General features: G+C 44.1%; 1 protein-coding gene across 1 annotated transcript in view; it reads right to left on the minus strand.

Annotated features, from left to right (window-relative positions):
* Positions 1 to 310: 310 nt before the first annotated feature.
* zeb2b (zinc finger E-box binding homeobox 2b) overlaps positions 311 to 18,382 on the minus strand; it is a gene marked incomplete at its 5' end in the record, with an annotated part of 42,814 nt that continues 24,742 nt past the window's right edge. Inside the window, 5 exon segments of the mRNA XM_083633163.1 lie at positions 311 to 906; positions 5,436 to 5,538; positions 8,308 to 10,346; positions 12,256 to 12,367; positions 18,145 to 18,359. Coding sequence (XP_083489289.1) covers positions 335 to 906; positions 5,436 to 5,538; positions 8,308 to 10,346; positions 12,256 to 12,367; positions 18,145 to 18,359 — 3,041 coding nt within the window. The 3' untranslated portion in view covers positions 311 to 334.

Genomic DNA, 18,382 nt, shown 5'->3' on the forward strand with positions numbered 1-18,382 from the left:
TTTTTGAAATGTATTCATTTATTCATTGTTCGGTTTGCATAATGCAGCTTATTTCACAAACCCATGCCCCCTTCCCTGTTCCCGTCCCATCCCGTACCCCCCTCCCCAAACCCTGGACCCCGATGTCTCCTCCAGATTGATTTAGAGCCCCCCCCCCTCCCCCCGAGGAGTCTGTCGAAGAAAGCTTCCCGGAAGCTTCAGGCACGTGCACGTACGGCTTAAAACATGGGAGTGGCATGTTTTAAACCGAGCGGGTAAGAATACTGAACCGAAGGAAAGTAAAAAAAAAAAAAAAAAAAAAAAAGTGGGAAGCTTTTTGACCACCGTCCGATGATTACATGCCGTCCTCCATCGCGTCCTCATCGTGATCCGATTTGGTTTCTGTTTTGCCGTCCAGCGAGCTATCATCCATCGAGTGTTCTCCATTTTCCTCCTCGCACCGTGGCGTGTCGGGGTCCGTGTCCACGCTCTTGCTCTCCTCCTCGAACTCTTCAAACTCCTCGTCCCCACGTCCGATCTTCACGTACGCACTCTCCACCTCCTTGCGTCCCTCTCGGATGCCCCCGTTGACTTCAGAGTGCCTCAAAATGGCGTTCGGCTCGGGGTACCCCGGTGGCGTCATGCCCCCCAGGTAGGCGCGGCCAATCAGCAGCTCTGTGGGTTCGAGGTGGTGATGGCCCTTCTCGCGTGCCTCTCTCTCGGCCGCCTCGCGCTCCTCGGCCTCACGCTTGCAGTAGGAGTAGCGGTGGTTCATGTGCTGGGAGTAGGACCCCGAGTGGGAGAAGCGCTTGCCGCACTTGTCGCACTGGTATGGTTTCTCCCCCGAGTGCAGGCGCGAGTGCTCAATGAGATGGTGCTTGTGTTTGAAGGCCTTCTTGCAGATCTGGCATTGGTGCGGCCGCTTACCTGCGGAGACACAAGACACACAGGGGGGAGGGGGAGGTGAGTTGTCCGCCTGGCTCAGAACACATCACATACAAGTGAGAAGAAAAAAAAAAATATTGCACCAAAATCCCAAGAATCCGACGATAGCTTTTTTAAGGCAAGACTCTAGGTGAATAGTTTTATTTTCTCATACCTGAACTCTGAGCCAGAAATCTACACTTCATTAGCACTTACTTACACCAAAACTTCCAGTTTTATTCCAACTATATTGTGACGTTTTTTTTGTTCCCCCCCCCAGCCAAATCCCCCCCCCATTTTCTCCCCAATTGTAATTTCCCCCTGCTGCCCCGGTCGCTGCTCCACCACCTCTGCCGATCTGGGGAGAGCCGTAGACTAGCACCCCGCTTCCTCCGACACAGCTGCTTCTTTTCACCTGACAGTGGGGAGCTTCACCGGCAGGACATAGCACGTGGGAGGATCATGCTATTCCCATCAGTTCCCTTCCGCCCCGAACAGGCACCCCGACCGACCAGAGGAGGCGCTAGTGCAGCGACCAGGACACATACCCTTAATCCGGCTTCCCACCCGCAGACAGCCACTCATGCCTGTATGGACGCCCAGCCAAGCCGGAGGTAACATGGGGGCACCAAAAACACAAACATGGTGAACATTTGGAACCTATTATCCAATGTTAAGATTTCTGTTCTGGAAATGTATACAAATTAGCGCATATTTAATTAGATAATGCCTCACCTGCGTATTTAAACAACATTTCAGAAAACTTGTAATAGGAAAAAAAAGTCTTAATGTAAGTAATCAACTCGTGACGTTTCATGGTGATAACTATTAGACATTACCCTATTCAGTCTCACAGTCTCGCCTTAAATTCTTCCAAACACCTGCATCATACCTGGATTTGTTTTATATGATTTATACCAGGTCAAATACTGAGCCATATTTGCCTCATATACTGTACTGTGCCCAGGTACATTTACTGTTGCATAAACACATTAAATAAAATGTCCTTCTATGCCCTCATGCCATATATTGCAATATGTGGACTCAGTAGTTGGTTAGAATATGACCAAATATGTGGCATATCATCACTCTGACAGCAGTGATGTGTGTGGCATTCAAAATACTGCATCCGTCATATCAGGAAAATATATTAACTGATAGTATCAAAGTGACCCAATCCAGAGATAAGATGCACTCCAGATATGACATCAGGGCATATCCATAGTTTGAAATATCCGGGCAATACCCTCCCTGGATTCTGGGGTATACTGCACAGTGATTCTGGGGTATAACTGCACAGTGATTCTGGGGTATACTGCACAGTGAAACGTAGGATTCTGGGGTATAATACTGCACAGTGAAACGTAGAGGGAAAAAAGTGTGATTGATCGGACGGCACGGAGCAGAACGACATCGCCGGGCATTAAATCTAACTTTGACTCACGACTTAAGGCGATTTGTTTATTCAAAGTGGCTCGGGTGAGAAAGTGCGCTCGCATCCACGGGTCGACATTATGGAAATTCCCTCCTGCGGTTAAAAGCATGGGGAAACCCAACCACGACGACTTACTGAATGCAACATAAACAAAACTACCACAAAGCAAACAAACAGAGGAGGCGCGACAAAGGAGTAAACAAACCGGAGATGAAATTGCATTGGGAGACTCCTCGGGGCGACCCTGCTTATCTCCCTACACAATTCAAGTTGATGGTGAGTCCTCTCCCTCCATTAGTTTTAGCCTCTGTCTGCCAAGTCTGACAGGACGCTTTGGTTGCCAAGACTGAGATGGGAAGCCCAAACTGACCACATTGGCAGGGTGAGATCATTTTAGGATATTGTGCAATTAACGTCTGGCCAAATAAATGTCTTTTGGCCTGTAATTATACAATAGTTTTACTCCAAAACACTCATCACTCAATATTTCTTTTCAAACTTAAGTTACTAATATATTTCTGTTATCATTTTCCCTTTTCTTTCCAAATGTTACATGGACATCTCATTTCGGACCTAAACGCTTCAGTTGCAGCCAATCTCCTTGACATTTTTTTCCATTTTCTTCTCTTTTTTATATTTACTACTGCTACAGGTCATGTGGAAATATGGATGCCTGCCTCGCACAAATCACAAGACCCCATCAAGTCCCCGGCGCTGACATGTCAATGCACCGGTGACAGGATTCGCCCGCCTGGCGGCCGGCCCGAATGCCGGACTGCTCTCCAAGGTCTGGCCCACTCAACGCCGTTTGAGTTCACGGTTCCTGCACCATTTGACGTTGCAAATCCCAGGCTTTTTTCAGGCTTTAATTTGCTGATTTGACTTGAAGATTTCTGTGTTAAGATGTTTGATTTACGCCCCGACTGACTCTTGCCACATCACTGTATGGATTAGCACAACTATCAGAATTGAAAATAACAGAAATGTGCCGGCATATGAATATCGGAGCAGAGCAGGATTCCCCTACCCCCCTCACCCCGTCAACCGCCCCCGCCCAATTTCCTGACTTATCAAGACCTGGAATTGACCAAATTCCAATTATAAAATCATGAGCTTGTAATAATAAGGTTCTATCTGCCTTCAGGATAGTCCTGAGATATTGAGCTTCAAAGTTTCCAGCATCCATTGAGTGAAATGGAAATGGGTCCATTTGACTCGAAAATCATTATTTTCAAAAAAATAACCACACATATGTCGACAGACACTCATAGAATACCTTCCTGTGACTAACTCAGTTTTGACAAAAGAGTCAGATATAACCTAATTCCAAGGTCACAAAATATTAAATATAAATATTGGGGCAGAACACCAATTTCTTTCGTAATTTTCAAACTTCTTTCTGCAATTTTATGACTTATCAAGACCTGGGAATGACCAACTTCTGTTGTCCATACATTTCTGGACATGGGCAGGAACCTTGAGAGATCATTTTCCGACACAATATCATCAGCCACACATAATTGACACATGATCACGATTCTTATGAATGTGCTTGGTGTTGAAAAGGCAACACAAACGTGCAAAGAGAACATTTCCTCTTTAAAGAGTGCACCCCTCTTTTTCCTTTTATGGCCAAAACAGATAACATGACGCCTGCATAAAGCATGGAGCGTACTGCTACAGGGCGCCCGGTAGATAGCGGGTAGAAAAAATAAAATATGATGCAAGCTAGTGAAAGAGGATCTCTGTATAATAACTATAATGAAAGACTTGTTATCAGTGCTCACAAGCTTCTGAGAGCTACGCTGATGATGAGATCTATCGCCAATAATGGGGCCGATAAAGGCATTACGGCCTTCACTGGCTGTATATATCAGGTGAATTGATGTGTGCCTTTGTAGATAGCACTATGGTTAATATACTGAGATATGATTGGGAAATGAAGAGTGATATCACTCCAACAGATCATTCTCCTGTCATTCTTGTTTCGACACAATCAGAATTATGGTTTGTACTTTTAAAAAACATTCTCAATTGAGACTTTGCTCAAAAATCTCAAATGTTTCTTTTAGTCATTTTACCAATAAAAGACAACACACAACTTTGTATACAAACATTTGCATTAAACACATAGCAACGTTTTTTGAAATATATTCATTGGAAATCACCTCATCCCTGTCAATGAAGAAACAAGTTAGGTCTCAGTTTACAATACAACTTAAAGGTAAACAGAGAGGGAAAGAAGGAGAAAAAGGGGGTGGGGAGGGGTAACAAAAAATTATATATCGAGAGAATTTGGCAACACAAACATTTAAAGGGACAGTTGATCCTAAAATCAAAAATACATATTTTTCCTCTTACCTGTTTATTTATCCATCTGGATCATTTTAGTGTGAGTTGACGAGTTTTGGAGATATCGGCTGTAGAGATGTCTGCCTTCTCTCTAATACAATGAAACTGGATGGCACTCAGCTTGTGGTGCTCAAAGTGCCAAAATAATAAGAATAATGATAATACAATAAATTGAAAAACTCAACAGCAATGTCTCATTCCAGAAATCATGATCCAGTTACTCAAGATAATCCACATACCTTGTTGTAAGCAGTTTCATCATGTATACTATTTTCTTTTGACTGAACTACACCCGCTAGCTGCAGCTAGCTAGCAGCTAGCGGGTGTAGTTTGGTTCTGCTGCTAGATTATATCTAGCTGCTGCTACTAGCTGGGTAGTTTGAGTTTCTGGAAAGAGACATTGCTGTTGAGTTATTCAAATGTATTTTCTGGTGCTTTTAGCACCACGAGCCGAGTGCCATCCAGTTCCATTGTATTCGAGAGAAGGCAGCCATCTCTATGGCCGATATCTCCAAAACACAGGAACTCGCACCAAAAATATCTAGATGGATAAACAGCACTACAGGTAAGAGGGAAAATATGTATTTTTATATTTGGGGTCAACTGTCCCTTTAAAACATAAAAAATAGGCATGGGGGTTAAAATAAGGTTCTAGAACAGTATATACCTGTGTGTTCATATTTGTGTCTTAGAAGGGAACTGCTCTTCTGGAATGTTTTGTCGCACAAGTCACACGCGTACATACCACTTTCAGTCTTCTTAATCTTCTTCCGCGACAGACAGGAGTCGGGGTCTGTCATGTCGTCCAGCCCTGACATGTAATCTGCTGTAGCGTCAAGCAGGTCCCCCTTCACATCAAAGAAAAACAAACAAAAATCAAACAAGAAATTGGATGTTAGAAGTGGAAATTTGTTACAATACTATATATACACCATATTTCCCCTCTAACAGTCTCATATAATGGTAGTCAATTAAAAACCTCTGATGATGGCCAGGGGTGTTGTCAACACTAACAAATAAAGGCCAGCCGCAAATACAGGCCGAATCGATTACCGTAATTATCGGTAATGCATTGCAGTAAGAAGGAGAAGGAGGAGAAGAAGAAGAAGAAGAAGAAGAAGAAGAAGAAGAAGAAGAAGAAGAAGAAGAAGAAGAAGAAGAAGAAGAAGAAGAAGAAGAAGAAGAAGAAGAAGAAGAAGAAGAAGAAGAAGAAGAAGAAGAAGAAGAAGAAGAAGAAGAAGAAGAAGAAGAAGAGGAAAATGAACCCCAACAGAAGCGGATCAGAAAACAAGGAAGCTTGGTATGTAGAATGGGAAAATATACTATATAATATAAAAGAGGGAATTATTGGTCCCCTCTGCAGTTAAGCTAAATGGCCAGGGCCATACAGTTAATAAAGGATCCATTTTGAGAAGAAGTTCCCTGAAATGCATCGGTTATATTTCAAAACGTGACATTTTCATGAAAAGAATTTGCCAGTGTTCTTCCTCTCTACTCTAATTCAACAGTGACTATCTAGTTCATTAAAGGAACACTTTAAGCATCAGAAAGCATGGAGTCGCTCCATAGTCACGTCAGCCCTCTGTAAACTACACTAGAAGCTATGGAAGCTCTTTTTCATGCATGCACTATGACATCACTGGTCCACAACTTCACTCAACAATCAACTCTGAATAACTGTCAAACTAAATGAATGCCTGCAAAACGGTTTACAGTTTTCTGATTTACTCCTGATTTTGTAATGATACAAAGCTGGTTGAAAATTGGCAGTGTTCCTTTAAGCTTTTCCATTCTCTGTTCTAATGTGTTCTATTCTGATGTATTTTACATTTCTGCTTTGTTTGGACCAAACAGTAGAAGAAGAGCTGGGTAGTTAGCATGAGCAGTCATAGCCATGTCGGAGCAGACAGAGAGAAGAAGAACTGAAACTACATTTCAGAATACATTTCTAAATGATTTGATCTTGAGCTTGTGAGGAGCTATATAATCTCTTGAACTGATTTTATCTTAATATTCTACTAAACAAGACAAGTAAAAATAGTTTATAGGTGCTCCACAAGTGACAAATTCAATCTATACCAAAATCACAAAAAATGGCTATTGATTACATACTTAAAAAAAGTATTTTCCCCTTTAAATTAAATGCAAATAAAGAGGAGTCTATTGATCTTTACTGTTACTCTAAGTCAATGCAGAAGCGATTAAAACAGTAGCATTGATTTCTTCTAAAAGTTTCAGAGCTGGGATAATACCAGCCATCCATATCTGACATGCTCCCTATTATGAAACTGGACCATAATGGTGTATCAACGGCGGTCTAATTTTGTACAAGAGCGTTCATTCTGCCATATTCCTTTAGAAATCTCTATGGTCTTTTATGAGGAAGATTAGTCTTAAAAATGAATTGATGGAGAACAATATTACAACATTAGTGGTTCAAACTCATATAATGATTAAAATCAGAAGGTGCACCTAATGGCCAATATTGAAATGAGCGCTTTCTTTAATGACAATTATCCTGGAGACGGCACTGTGTTTTAACAACCGACCACTATCACTCTGCAATCAATTTGAACTAAACGCCTGTAGCTGTATTTTTAAAATCTAATTTAATAACTTAGAATAGGAAACATTATTAATACTTTTCCCCCCCATCAAAATGGTTCCCCTCTATGTTAAACAGCCTTCAGCATTCAGTGGTAATGAACATGGAGACTGTGCATTATTCATCCGTGTGTAGAAGCTCATTTTGGTCATTGCTCTCTCGTTAAAATGCAGCAAAGTTGCGATGGGGAGATTCAGAGAAGCGCGTGGCTCTGGGGCTCACCTTTGTCATTTTTACAAAGGCCTTTCACCCATATTTAATAACAAAGTATCCGAGTTCAGAACCCGGCTGGAGGAGGACTTCTCTGGCAGACTGCATTCAAGAGCGTTCATGTTATTCTACAATAAGTAGTGGGTACAATTCTCAGAGTGGTAACAGTTACAGTTCGACTGATATGGGTTTTTCTAGGGCCGATACTCATAGAAATTATTTGGATTGAATTGGCTGATATGCAATATTTTATACTGATATTCTGCACATTGATTTTGTCAATGTCTGTGCAAAAAATACAAATTATGGGGGTGGGGGGTAGGATTCAAGGTTCTTTTCAGGGTTTAAAAAAAATGTCTCTGAAATAAGTAGACATTGTCTACAATGTCTGCATCTGCCAGTGGGCCTTTACAAAGAGAGCATAACAATGTGTTAATTCCGCTACAGGAGAGACTTGATGTTCTCTGAAATTAGGTGGGAAAAAATGTGCGCATATATTAGTATGGAGTTGGAAAATATCGGCATATCGGGTATCGGCAAAACAATCCAATATCATGCACCCCTAATCCCAATACCTGATTCTTATTGAAAGGACTGATTATATCGTAAACTGATATTAGTCAGTTTTCTGACTGGGGTTTAGCTCTGTGCCCTTGTCAGTTCACCTTCCACCTCAGGTGAGCGTGCTCTTTCCAGACTCAGGAGTTTTAGTTTTTAATTAGTACAGAAATGAGTTCAGATCACCTTAGAGAATCCGAGTGAGCCTGGGGGGGCTTTACAAAACCACAGGTGGCTTATTTACCTGGAAACCTGGTTTCCGCTGGTACTTTCTCCTCTGCTGCATCTCGGCAAAGGTAGCCGCCCCCGTTGCGTAAGTGTAGGCCATGTGCGGTAGGAAGCCCATTTGCTCCATGCCCGGGTAGGGCCTGAGACCTGGTATGGTGGCCTGCAGCGGGGGCATGAACGTGGCCGGGGGAAAAGCGCTCTGAGGTGGAAGAGATGTGTATAAGGGCTTGGCAGCGAAAGGGTGCATGCTAAAGATGGGGCTAGTGCTTTTTTCAAGGTTTCCGTTGTGGGCAGCGCCTGAGAAATCCTTCTTGAGATAGGCCAAGTTCAAAGGCTCTTCGAAGTGCTCACGTGGGGAAGGGATGCCGTTGTGTTCAATGGTAATGCTGTTGACTTTAGGCCTGCTTTTGACAGTCAGTGCATGCTTGGGTTCCTTCATGAGCCGGGGCAGAGACAGATCCAGTGGCTCGGCCTGGAGGTCTTCTGAAGTCAAGCTGTTTGGAGTGTAGGAGCTACTGTGAGAGTTTTTGGACGAGGCGGACGAAAGGTTCAAGGGGGAGGGGGTGTTACTACGGGAGTGGTCCATCTTGTGGTCACCTATCTTGGCACCGCCGCTAAAAGGGTGGCTTTTGAAAAGTCTGAGCGTGTCATAGTTGTTGACGTTGTTGTGGAGCTCCGCGATGCAGGGCGATGTGATGCGGTCAGTGGCTTTGATTAGCGACACGGGTGACCTAGCTGCCATAGAGTCTTTTGGCGGAGTGTGGTGGTGGTGGTGGTTATTTGTTCCGACAACCATATCTATGCTGTTCCTGTGTTCTAGCGGCGGGGTTCTAGTGCTGCCGTATTGGAACATTTTCCGCTGTTCGAACCACTCCTTGACAAATTCCTGAGGAAGACCAACCGCTATGGAGATCTTGAGAAGCTCCTCCGAGTTCGGCTCCATGTTCATGGCGAAATACGCCTTCAGAACAGACATGTGGTCCTTGTACGGGTTGATGGGACCGGTCAGCCCATTCTCTGACAACATGGAGGAGAGTAAGTGGGTGTTCTTCTCCATGAAGATCACTGGTTTGGTGGGCATCAAGTTCTCGCTGGGCTGCAGCACTGCTTTGATCTCCTCGTTCATTTTGCACATGTAGCGTTCGTGCTGATGCAAAGGTATGGGCCCGGGGAAGCTCTCTTTGCAGTATTGGCACGCAAAAGGTGTAAAGATGTTTTCCTGCATCTTCTCATCCACGACTAATCCTTCAAGCATGTGGTTGGGTTTCTCACGCTTGATATTGCTAATCTGTCTCTTTGAGTCTGTGGTCAAGCTCTGGAGGCAAGCTTTGGCTTCGTTCACTTTCTCTAACGTGTAGTCGATGATGCTTTTGGTGGCGCCATTGTGATTGACAATTGGAAGACCGACCCCCGGAGGGCCCCCCGCCGACATCAGCCCCTGTTTCTGCTCTTCGATCTGGGCCCCCAGTTCCTTCATGTAGGCCTTGAGCCTGGAGAGTTCCTCGGGCTTGCAGTCCATTTTCTGCCGGCACACCGTATTGTCCACGATCTGGAGGACCTTCTGAACTTCGCTCAGGTTGTTCGCCAGCGGCCCCGGGTAGCCCAGGAGCCCCTCCAGCCCACCCATCCCAAGGTGCTGCTGCAGCGGGCTTTGGCCTGTCGAGTTGTGGTGGTGGACCCCCCCTAGCGGGCTGTTCCCCCCCATTCCTCCTCCATTCATGAAGGGCCCGGGCACGCCGTGGAAGCCGTGCGATGCTGCCATCATCAGTTTGTAGTCATTAAAGTCTAGCGGCTCCATTTTGATGTTCAGGTGATGGTTGTTGTGTTCGAGGCCCAGAGGCTTGCCGTTCTCCAGCTTGTGCCGCAGCTGCGTGATGGCGGCGTTGGTTGGCGAGGAGGAGGCAGAGGTCGGGGAGGAGCCAGGCTTCATGTTGTTCCGCATCCGGCCGTTGACGGCGATCAGGCCGATGCACTTCTTGCTGCTTATGTGCGAACTGTAGGAGCCCGAATGGGAGAAGCGCTTCTTGCAGTTGGGGCATTCATAAGGTTTTTCACCTGGAAGGAAGAAAAATGTAAGGTGAGACGGCTGATATGTGCAGGATGGTCTTATTATAGCATGGTCAATCTATGATCAAAGCACTAGCAGCAGTAGCACAAGCAGAAGACGTAGTAATTTAGGAGCAGCTAATTGTATTTTTTTTTCCTGTTCGAATGATTGGCTTATGCTGCAGGTCCCCTGTTAAATCTGGAATGAACTGCAACTTTTATTGGAAGTTTTATGCTTTTGTTACTTTTGATCGTTTTAAAGATACTAGGCATCTCGCGCGCTCGATTCCTAGACTCGCAGGCCTCACCCGTCCTACAGCTCGCTGAGCTGGCCCTGCAGCTCGCATTCGCAGCTCGGCCGCTGCGTGGCCTTGCCCGCAGCTCGGCTGCTGTGTGGCCTTGCATGCCCTATTGGCGCGCAATGTCTCCCTCTCTCTCTCCCCCTCAGTCTCTCTCCCCCTCTCTCTCTCTCCCTCAGTCCCCCCCTCTCTCTCCCTCTCCCTCAGTCTCTCTCCCTCAGTCTCTCTCGTGAGCCTCAAGGTCCTTACACACCGAGCACGTTTTTTTCGTGCGATTAATTCGCACGTCAATAATATTTTCCGAACCTATATCAGTCAATGCAACCGTGCATACCGACGGCGAAGTTTCGCTGAGCGTTATTGCGGTGTTTATTTTTTCGAACCACGGTCGATTTTTCAGAAATTCGCTTCCAACGTGTACACATCTGTGGCTGTGATTGACAGGTGGGTCAAAACTCGCATCGCAATTTCGTGCCGTATATTCGCATCGCTCTTGATGTGTAAGGACCTTCAGACTGATGACATCAGACATCACACACACACACACACACACACACACACACACACACACACACACACACACATACACACAAGAAACAGACAGGCACACACATGGACACACAAACACACAAGAGACAGAGTGATGATGTCATCAGTGATGTCATAAAATGTGACATCATTAGTGATGTCAGAGGCATTGTGACATCATCAGTGATGCACACACACACACACACACACACACACACACACACACAAAAGAGACGTGTGTGTGTGTGTGTGTGTGTGTGTGTGTGTGTGTGTGTGTGTGTGTGTGTGTGTGTGTGTGTGTCTTAGATAGATAGATAGATAGATAGATAGATAGATAGATAGATAGATAGATAGATAGATAGATAGATAGATAGATAGATAGATAGATAAATATAGATGATTTGAAACATCTTAATTGATTGCTTTTACGGGCAACTGTTTCTTTTGGGTTAAGGTTGTTTACTTCAGTGATTCTGAACCTTTTTCATACAATGGACGATAGAGCCACAGACTCCCATTTGATCAGATTTTGTGTCAAATCTGAGAATATTTGTATTGTTAGATATGATTTTGTCCAGAATTATAAGACTAACTGCATTGTATTTAGAGAGATAACAGAGAAACTATGATCAAAACAGTCATTATTCTAATTGTGTTAATCTCTTGTAAATTAAATAATGGTGAAGTTTAACAATTCATCAATTTGCTGGGGACCCCCTGGAACCTCCTCAAGGAAACCCTCATGGTCCCCAGACCCCATGTTGAGAACCACTGGTATATTAATATTGTAGGCTGTACATTGTACACCCTCAGTGATTTTCAAATTCAAATGATGAATGAATGCATTACATAGTATCTTTGTAGCATGGCACTGTATGTATAGTGTGCAATATGTATTGCATTGTGCCATTGCATTGCATGTGATGGCCATCCTAATTTCTATAGATTTCTGTACAATTATTGTAGTTGGCAATACTGAGCTAACTGTCCATTACCATTAGGGGGCACATTCATGGTGGTCTTAAATCAAGGTTATGAATATTCAAAGAGCATGGGGGGGTTGGGTGCAGCAGCATTCCCTTCCTACCCACCGCTATGAATCCGGAGGTGTTCCTTCAGATGGTGCTTGTATTTGAAGGCTTTGCCACACTCTGTGCATTTGAACTTGCGGTTGCCAGCGCCTTGGTTGTTGAGCAGTTGGTGCTGTGAGAGAGACAGAGAGAGAGAGGGGGGGGGAGAGATTCACATTGAGTGGGGGTAGAGTTCAGTAAATAATCACAATCGGTCGGCATGACAACAAGCAACAAGCCAAACGGCCCCCGTCGACCAAAGAGGCATCTTGGCTTTGTGGGCCCACCTCCGTCGAGCGGCTCCAGGAGCGCGGGCCGTGATAACACAGAGAATCACATACCTTTTAATTTCCTGGCTCCTCAGCCAAAGGAGGCATGCCTTTACAATTTGGCATAAATGAAAAGAGTTTTTTTTTATACATATAACGTTTCCACTTAATTAGAAGAGGTAATCTGATCTACTTTTCATTAATTTGGGCCTAATACGACCAAAAGGTATTCAGAATCATTGGCCTTGCGTACCTGTATTCACGCCATTTTAATTAGACTTTGTACTTTTTCAGTCTCAGTAAGAGTCTCAAATTTCTTAATTGGGATTTTTTTTTCTTTACCTCAAATGTCTGTTTAATAATCTTAGGATAAAGAACAGAGCGTATTGGCCTGGCCTTGATTCGCTGTTCAAAGGTAAAACATCAGTTGCAATCCATCAAAATTTGCAATTCAAACGAGGCTTGTCGTCTGGAAAAAAAAGAAATCAAATCAAATGAAAATATAAACAACAACAAAAAAAACAACAGTTTGTGTAAACCTGGCTCAGCAGACATTTAACAAGTCATTCCAAGTGGGAGGTGAAGACGTTAAACGTTTAGGAAACACACAAAAAACAAAACAAAAAAGAGCTCGCTAGGGGGAAAAAACACACAACCCCCCCTCTCTCCCTCCGATCTGGGCCCGACAAATGCCGGGGTGTGTGCTGACTCTACCCACATTCCTGGGGAGACAGATGGCGCTGGGCGCAGGACACTGGGAGGACTGGGAGGACTGGGAGAGGAATTGTTCAAACAGCCCCAACCTTCAAAGATCAAGCAGGGAGAGAGAGAGAGAGAGAGAGAGAGTCGGGGGCCCCGCCAAGCGCCAGAGAGGGACCCCATTGCTCGTATGTTGCTGAGTTGCATAAACAAACAGCAACAGCTGCTTAAGCAACCCCCCTACGTCCCCCCACCTTCCCCCTAACACCATCCCCATACCTCCCCCCTACGTCGCCCCACCTTCCCCCTAACACCATGCATCCCCATACCTCCCCCCAAGGACACCCATCCGCCCGTTCAAGTTTAGCAGCGCCACCACCGATAATAAGACACAATCGCTCTCCACTTCTAATAGACCCTTCTCACGGGGGCCATTTTGTGTCGAAAAGGCAGGGGAACCACAGGTGCAAGCAAAACACTAATGAGGGTTTCAAACGTCCATGGTTGGAATTTGGAAACCCTCATTAGTGTTTTGCTGGCACCTGTGTTTATTCTGCCTTTTCGACACAAAATGGCCCCCGCGAAAAGGGTCTATTGTGAATGGCACCATCTCTCTCTCTCTCTCCCTCTCTTTCCTCTCCTTCTCTCTCTCTTTCCTCTCTCTCTCTCTCTCTCTCTCCCTCTCTTTCCTCTCTCTCTCTCCATAGCCCTGTTTGTGGGCGGGGACCTGACTGCATGTTTGCATAAGTATAAGCTCTAATTAGTCATATTTGGGCTAATTGGTTAAGAGGAGGAGGAGTCAGGCTTGTAAACAGAGGAGGAGGAGTCTAAACATAGACGTGTTTGCGGGCACTACCTAGCCAGACGTCATCTGTAACTTTTGTGTTCATCTGAGATCGTTCCTGTATTTTGACGCTTTATGGCAGAAGATGTTCTTATCAAAACGCATAGCAGCAAGATAGACAGGGTTCCCACGCCTTCTTAAACATCCAATTCAAGGGCTTTTCAATGACTTCCCAGGCCCAATCCCCTCAAATTCAAGGACAGCATAGTTTGAGACACGTTTCTAATTACTGTTACAACACTGAGAATGTTTATAATGACAACTAGCAGGCTTTACGGAAGCTCACAGACAACTATTGAAATGAGAGACACTTCTCAACTGCTGTGTTAAAGCTATTTACTAACGTTAAGTTAAAAAATCTAAATAACTTAATGTCTATTCTTGCACAAAATAGGATAAATTCAACCATGTCTATTTTACAAAAACTTTTAAGGCCTTGATTCTTTTTTCTCAATTTCACAAACGTTCAAGGATTTAAAGGACCCGTGGGAACCCTGAGTAGCCTATACTGCTCCACTCACACAGAAGAGTCATAATTGGTGAAATTTCCATATGATCCAACTTGTATCCAGTTCTCTCCAGTTTTCTCTGAACGGACAAAGAAAACAGAAACTTGATCAGCAGAAAATCAGAGGATAACAGCGTTCGTCTCGAGGATTACAACTTTAACAATCCGGATAATTTACAAATTGGAATAACCAGCTCAAAGGCGGTGCCTGAACGGGAGTCTGTGCAGGGTTCGGACAGATCCTTGAAATCCTTGAAAGTTTGTGAATTTGAGAAAAATAACAAGGCCTTGAAAGTTTTGAAAGTATTGAAAGTGCTTTAATTCATATACATGTATTTTGTGCCAGAATAGTTCTTTAGATTTTTTTTTAACTTAGTAAGCTCCTCTCTTTTTAATAGTTGTCTGTGAGCTTCTGTAAGGCTGCTAGTTCTCATTATAAACATTCTCAGTGTTTTAACAGTACTAACCTTGATCCATGCCTCAAACCATGCTGGGTCTTTGAAATTATGGGAATTGTGCCTGGAAATCCCTTGAAAAGTCCTTGAATTTTGATGTTTAAGAAGGTGTGGGAACCCTGTCTGCGGCCATCGTGCAGACTCGTGGTGGGTGGGTGGGTGGGTGGCGGGGAGGCTGTAATACGAGGGTGGGCTCGCGCGGGACCGGCCCATCTGCTCACATTTAGACCCAGCTGGTGGATCAGGTGAAAGTGCTGGCTGCTGACTTCAGATCAGATCAAGCTTGGTTGAGAGCGCACGGCACGGCACAGCACAGCACAACACCGACGACCTGGGACCAGACACCTCAAGGCATCCGCTCACATTATGCTATCTCTGATTGGTTGAATGGATTTCTCTTCTCCATACATCACAGGAGAAGCTCATAATAAAACAATATATCTTGAAATGAGTGGCATCTATTCAAAAAAGAAAAAGAAGTTTGACAACATAAAGATCTCTGGTGCTGTTTATTGTTTTTGCAGCTGTTTAGTGTCTTAAACTGTGCTGGCAAGGAGGATATCGGCATTAAGGGGCTAACAGTTCTTAAGTGTTAAACAAGAGCCGATTTCAATGCAGCCAAAACCAGTGGTTCTTAACCTTTATTTATTTAACAAAATTATGATATATAAAGCAGAGATGCCCAAATTCTTTCGTATGAAGGGCCAAAATTAATCTGGATGGATGGCCGTGGGCCAAAAATAAATGTTGATGTTATTACATTAAAATATATTATTTTATAGACAATTTACACTCCAAATCTAAAATAGGTCTTCTAGTTTCATATGGTAAAAGTATCATCAAGCTTTAAAAATGAGCCTGCCGCAGCCTCTGAAAGACAGTAATATTGGTCATGATTTTTTTTTTTTCAAAACCATGGAGGATCAAAACAAACGTGGGCCAAATTGGTCAGCCATGATATAAAGGATCTTTTATCTTTTTTCAGCTTGTATGAATAAGTTTAGAAAAAACAAGAAGACAGATAAAAAGGTCCTGATCCACAGGTTGAGAACCACTACCCTAAAGCAAAATCGCCCAAAAACGGGCTCCGACCCCTGAGGTTTGAGTCCCCAGCTGACAAAACACTACTCTCCTGTGGATCTTAGAGAGGTGACTGTAGCATTTCCTAAACTAACTTAAATCATAATCATCCTCCAAAGCACACGCAAAAAATCATCTGTACACTTTCAACTTCCTTTGCACTGAGAAGCTCTAATCAGCCCCCAACCAACGCTCTGATTTGTATTCTTTATTTAATTTTTGCCACAATCTATCTCCCCCGCCTCTTAAACTCCAAGCTGACAAGCGAGTTAAACAGCCGTGACTGCTGTGAATGTTTTCACCTCACAGGACTTTAAGGTGATTCATACTAACTGCCAGCAGATTCACATTATATCTCAGATGTATAGGATATATATCGCTTGAGAAATTTCAAAGTATACACAGATGTTTATGCAGTGCATGAAATTAGAAGTGGGGGTGCGTGTGTGTGTGTGTGATGGAGTACCAGGACCGCCGGCTGCTCCAAAAAAGAACATTAAAAAGGCCAGGAGTGAAGTGAAGTTAAGGAGCTGATAAAAATTTCCAAATTGGAAATTAACACAATCATTCGATCGTGAACATGAGACTGGAAAATCATATCAGGGAGGGCCATCAAAAAACCATTTAGGGCCTCAATTAAAGTTATTACCATTAAAGGATCTGCATCTTCAAAATGCCATGAAAAATTAATAATGATTGCCAATCAGAAAAAATGATCTCTTTTCTCGCAGGGATCAGAGCGCATTAGAGACGGAATGAGAGCGAAAGGAGAGAGGAGGAGACTGCTAAAAAAAATAGCCATCTTCACAAGTTATTCAGTGTATATTGAGGCCTAAAATCCTGCGGCGGTGTTACCATTAAGCAAAGGTAGGCGACTACCTTAGTCCCCAGCATCCTATGGGCCCCATACTAGAATACCACTTAAATAAACATATTTCTCATCAGTTCAAAAGAGAGACAGGCTCAAAAGGACCCCTCTTTTTGGCGAGACTTCAGTTCAGATAAGCAACGTTTCAACGCCAATGCGTCTTCATCAGAGACTCTGATGAAGACACTTTGGCGTTGAAACGTTAGTCCTTAATAAAAAAAGTATTTCTACACTTGATCCGTGTGCTCCAGTGCCATACTTTGCTTATCTCAACTGAAGTCTCGCCAAAAAGATTGCCCTCTTCTGAGAGCGCACCCTGCTGGGCTGTTTGGGTGGAAGCGCGCCTAACCTCATCCTGCAAGGACCCCTCTTTTTGTTACAACAAAAATACAAATGATCTTATGTCAGGTTACAGTGGCAACGGGCTATTCCACTTAACTTCTAACGCAGTGGTTGTCAAGGTGGGGTCTGGTGACCATCAGGAGTCGTTGACAGGGTTGCAGGGGGTCCCCAGCAAATGTATTGTGTTGTGAAACTTCACATTACTTAATCTACAAGAAGTGAACACACCAGAGCATGCAGAAGAGTGAGTCTTCTGATCATAGTGTCTCTGTTATCTCTCTGCCTGCAATACTAAAGATCATCATGGAATTCTGGACAAAATCATATCTACCAAAAGAGACATTCTCAGATTTGGGTCTCAAAGACAACATCTCATCAAATGGGGGTCTGTGGCTGTGGAACCAGTGTTCTAGCTGCAATATTGCATCTTGGGCTTATTTTGCTTTGCCACTGCACATTTTCTGCGAGATTCAAAGAACTTAGCAAGTGGTCTAAAATAGAAAGTATAAGACAAGTAATACAGGACAAGATGATTCAGGGGGGCCCATGTTTGCCTTTGCCCAGGGCCCCCAAATCGCTACGTCCACCCCTGCTAAAAATCATAATTTTCTTAAAATAAGATTGACACTCATTTATAGAAAACCCCTGAAACAAGAGCAGCTGCATTGGGAAAGAAGTGGAGTTATTGAACCCCAGTGGCAGATTTTCTCACTCATTTAAGAAAAGCCGGATTTTTCTGACTCAATAATTAGACTAAACGACTTGCTAATTGGTGTGTTTTTGCAGTAACGAGGGAGGGGAAAGCATAAAAAAAAGGAAAGCAGACAGTAAAGCCGTGGTCTCACCTGATCCCTGGCCGGCTTGTGCGTGGCCATATGGCGCTCCAGCTGCGTGCGGTAAGCAAACGTGTAGCTGCACAGGGGGCAGGCGAAGTTCTCCTCGTTCTTCTCGTGGCGGTACTTGATGTGCTCCTTGAGCGACGTCAGCCGCTTGTAGCCCCGGTCGCAGTAGGGGCAGGTCAACAGTTGGGCGAAGGCATCTGGCGTTCCAGGTGGCAGGTCTGCGCGGGTAAGAGAGGGGGGA

The sequence above is a fragment of the Poromitra crassiceps genome, assembly GCF_964638095.1.
Source record: "Poromitra crassiceps genome assembly, chromosome: 3".
Classification (NCBI taxonomy): domain Eukaryota; kingdom Metazoa; phylum Chordata; class Actinopteri; order Beryciformes; family Melamphaidae; genus Poromitra; species Poromitra crassiceps.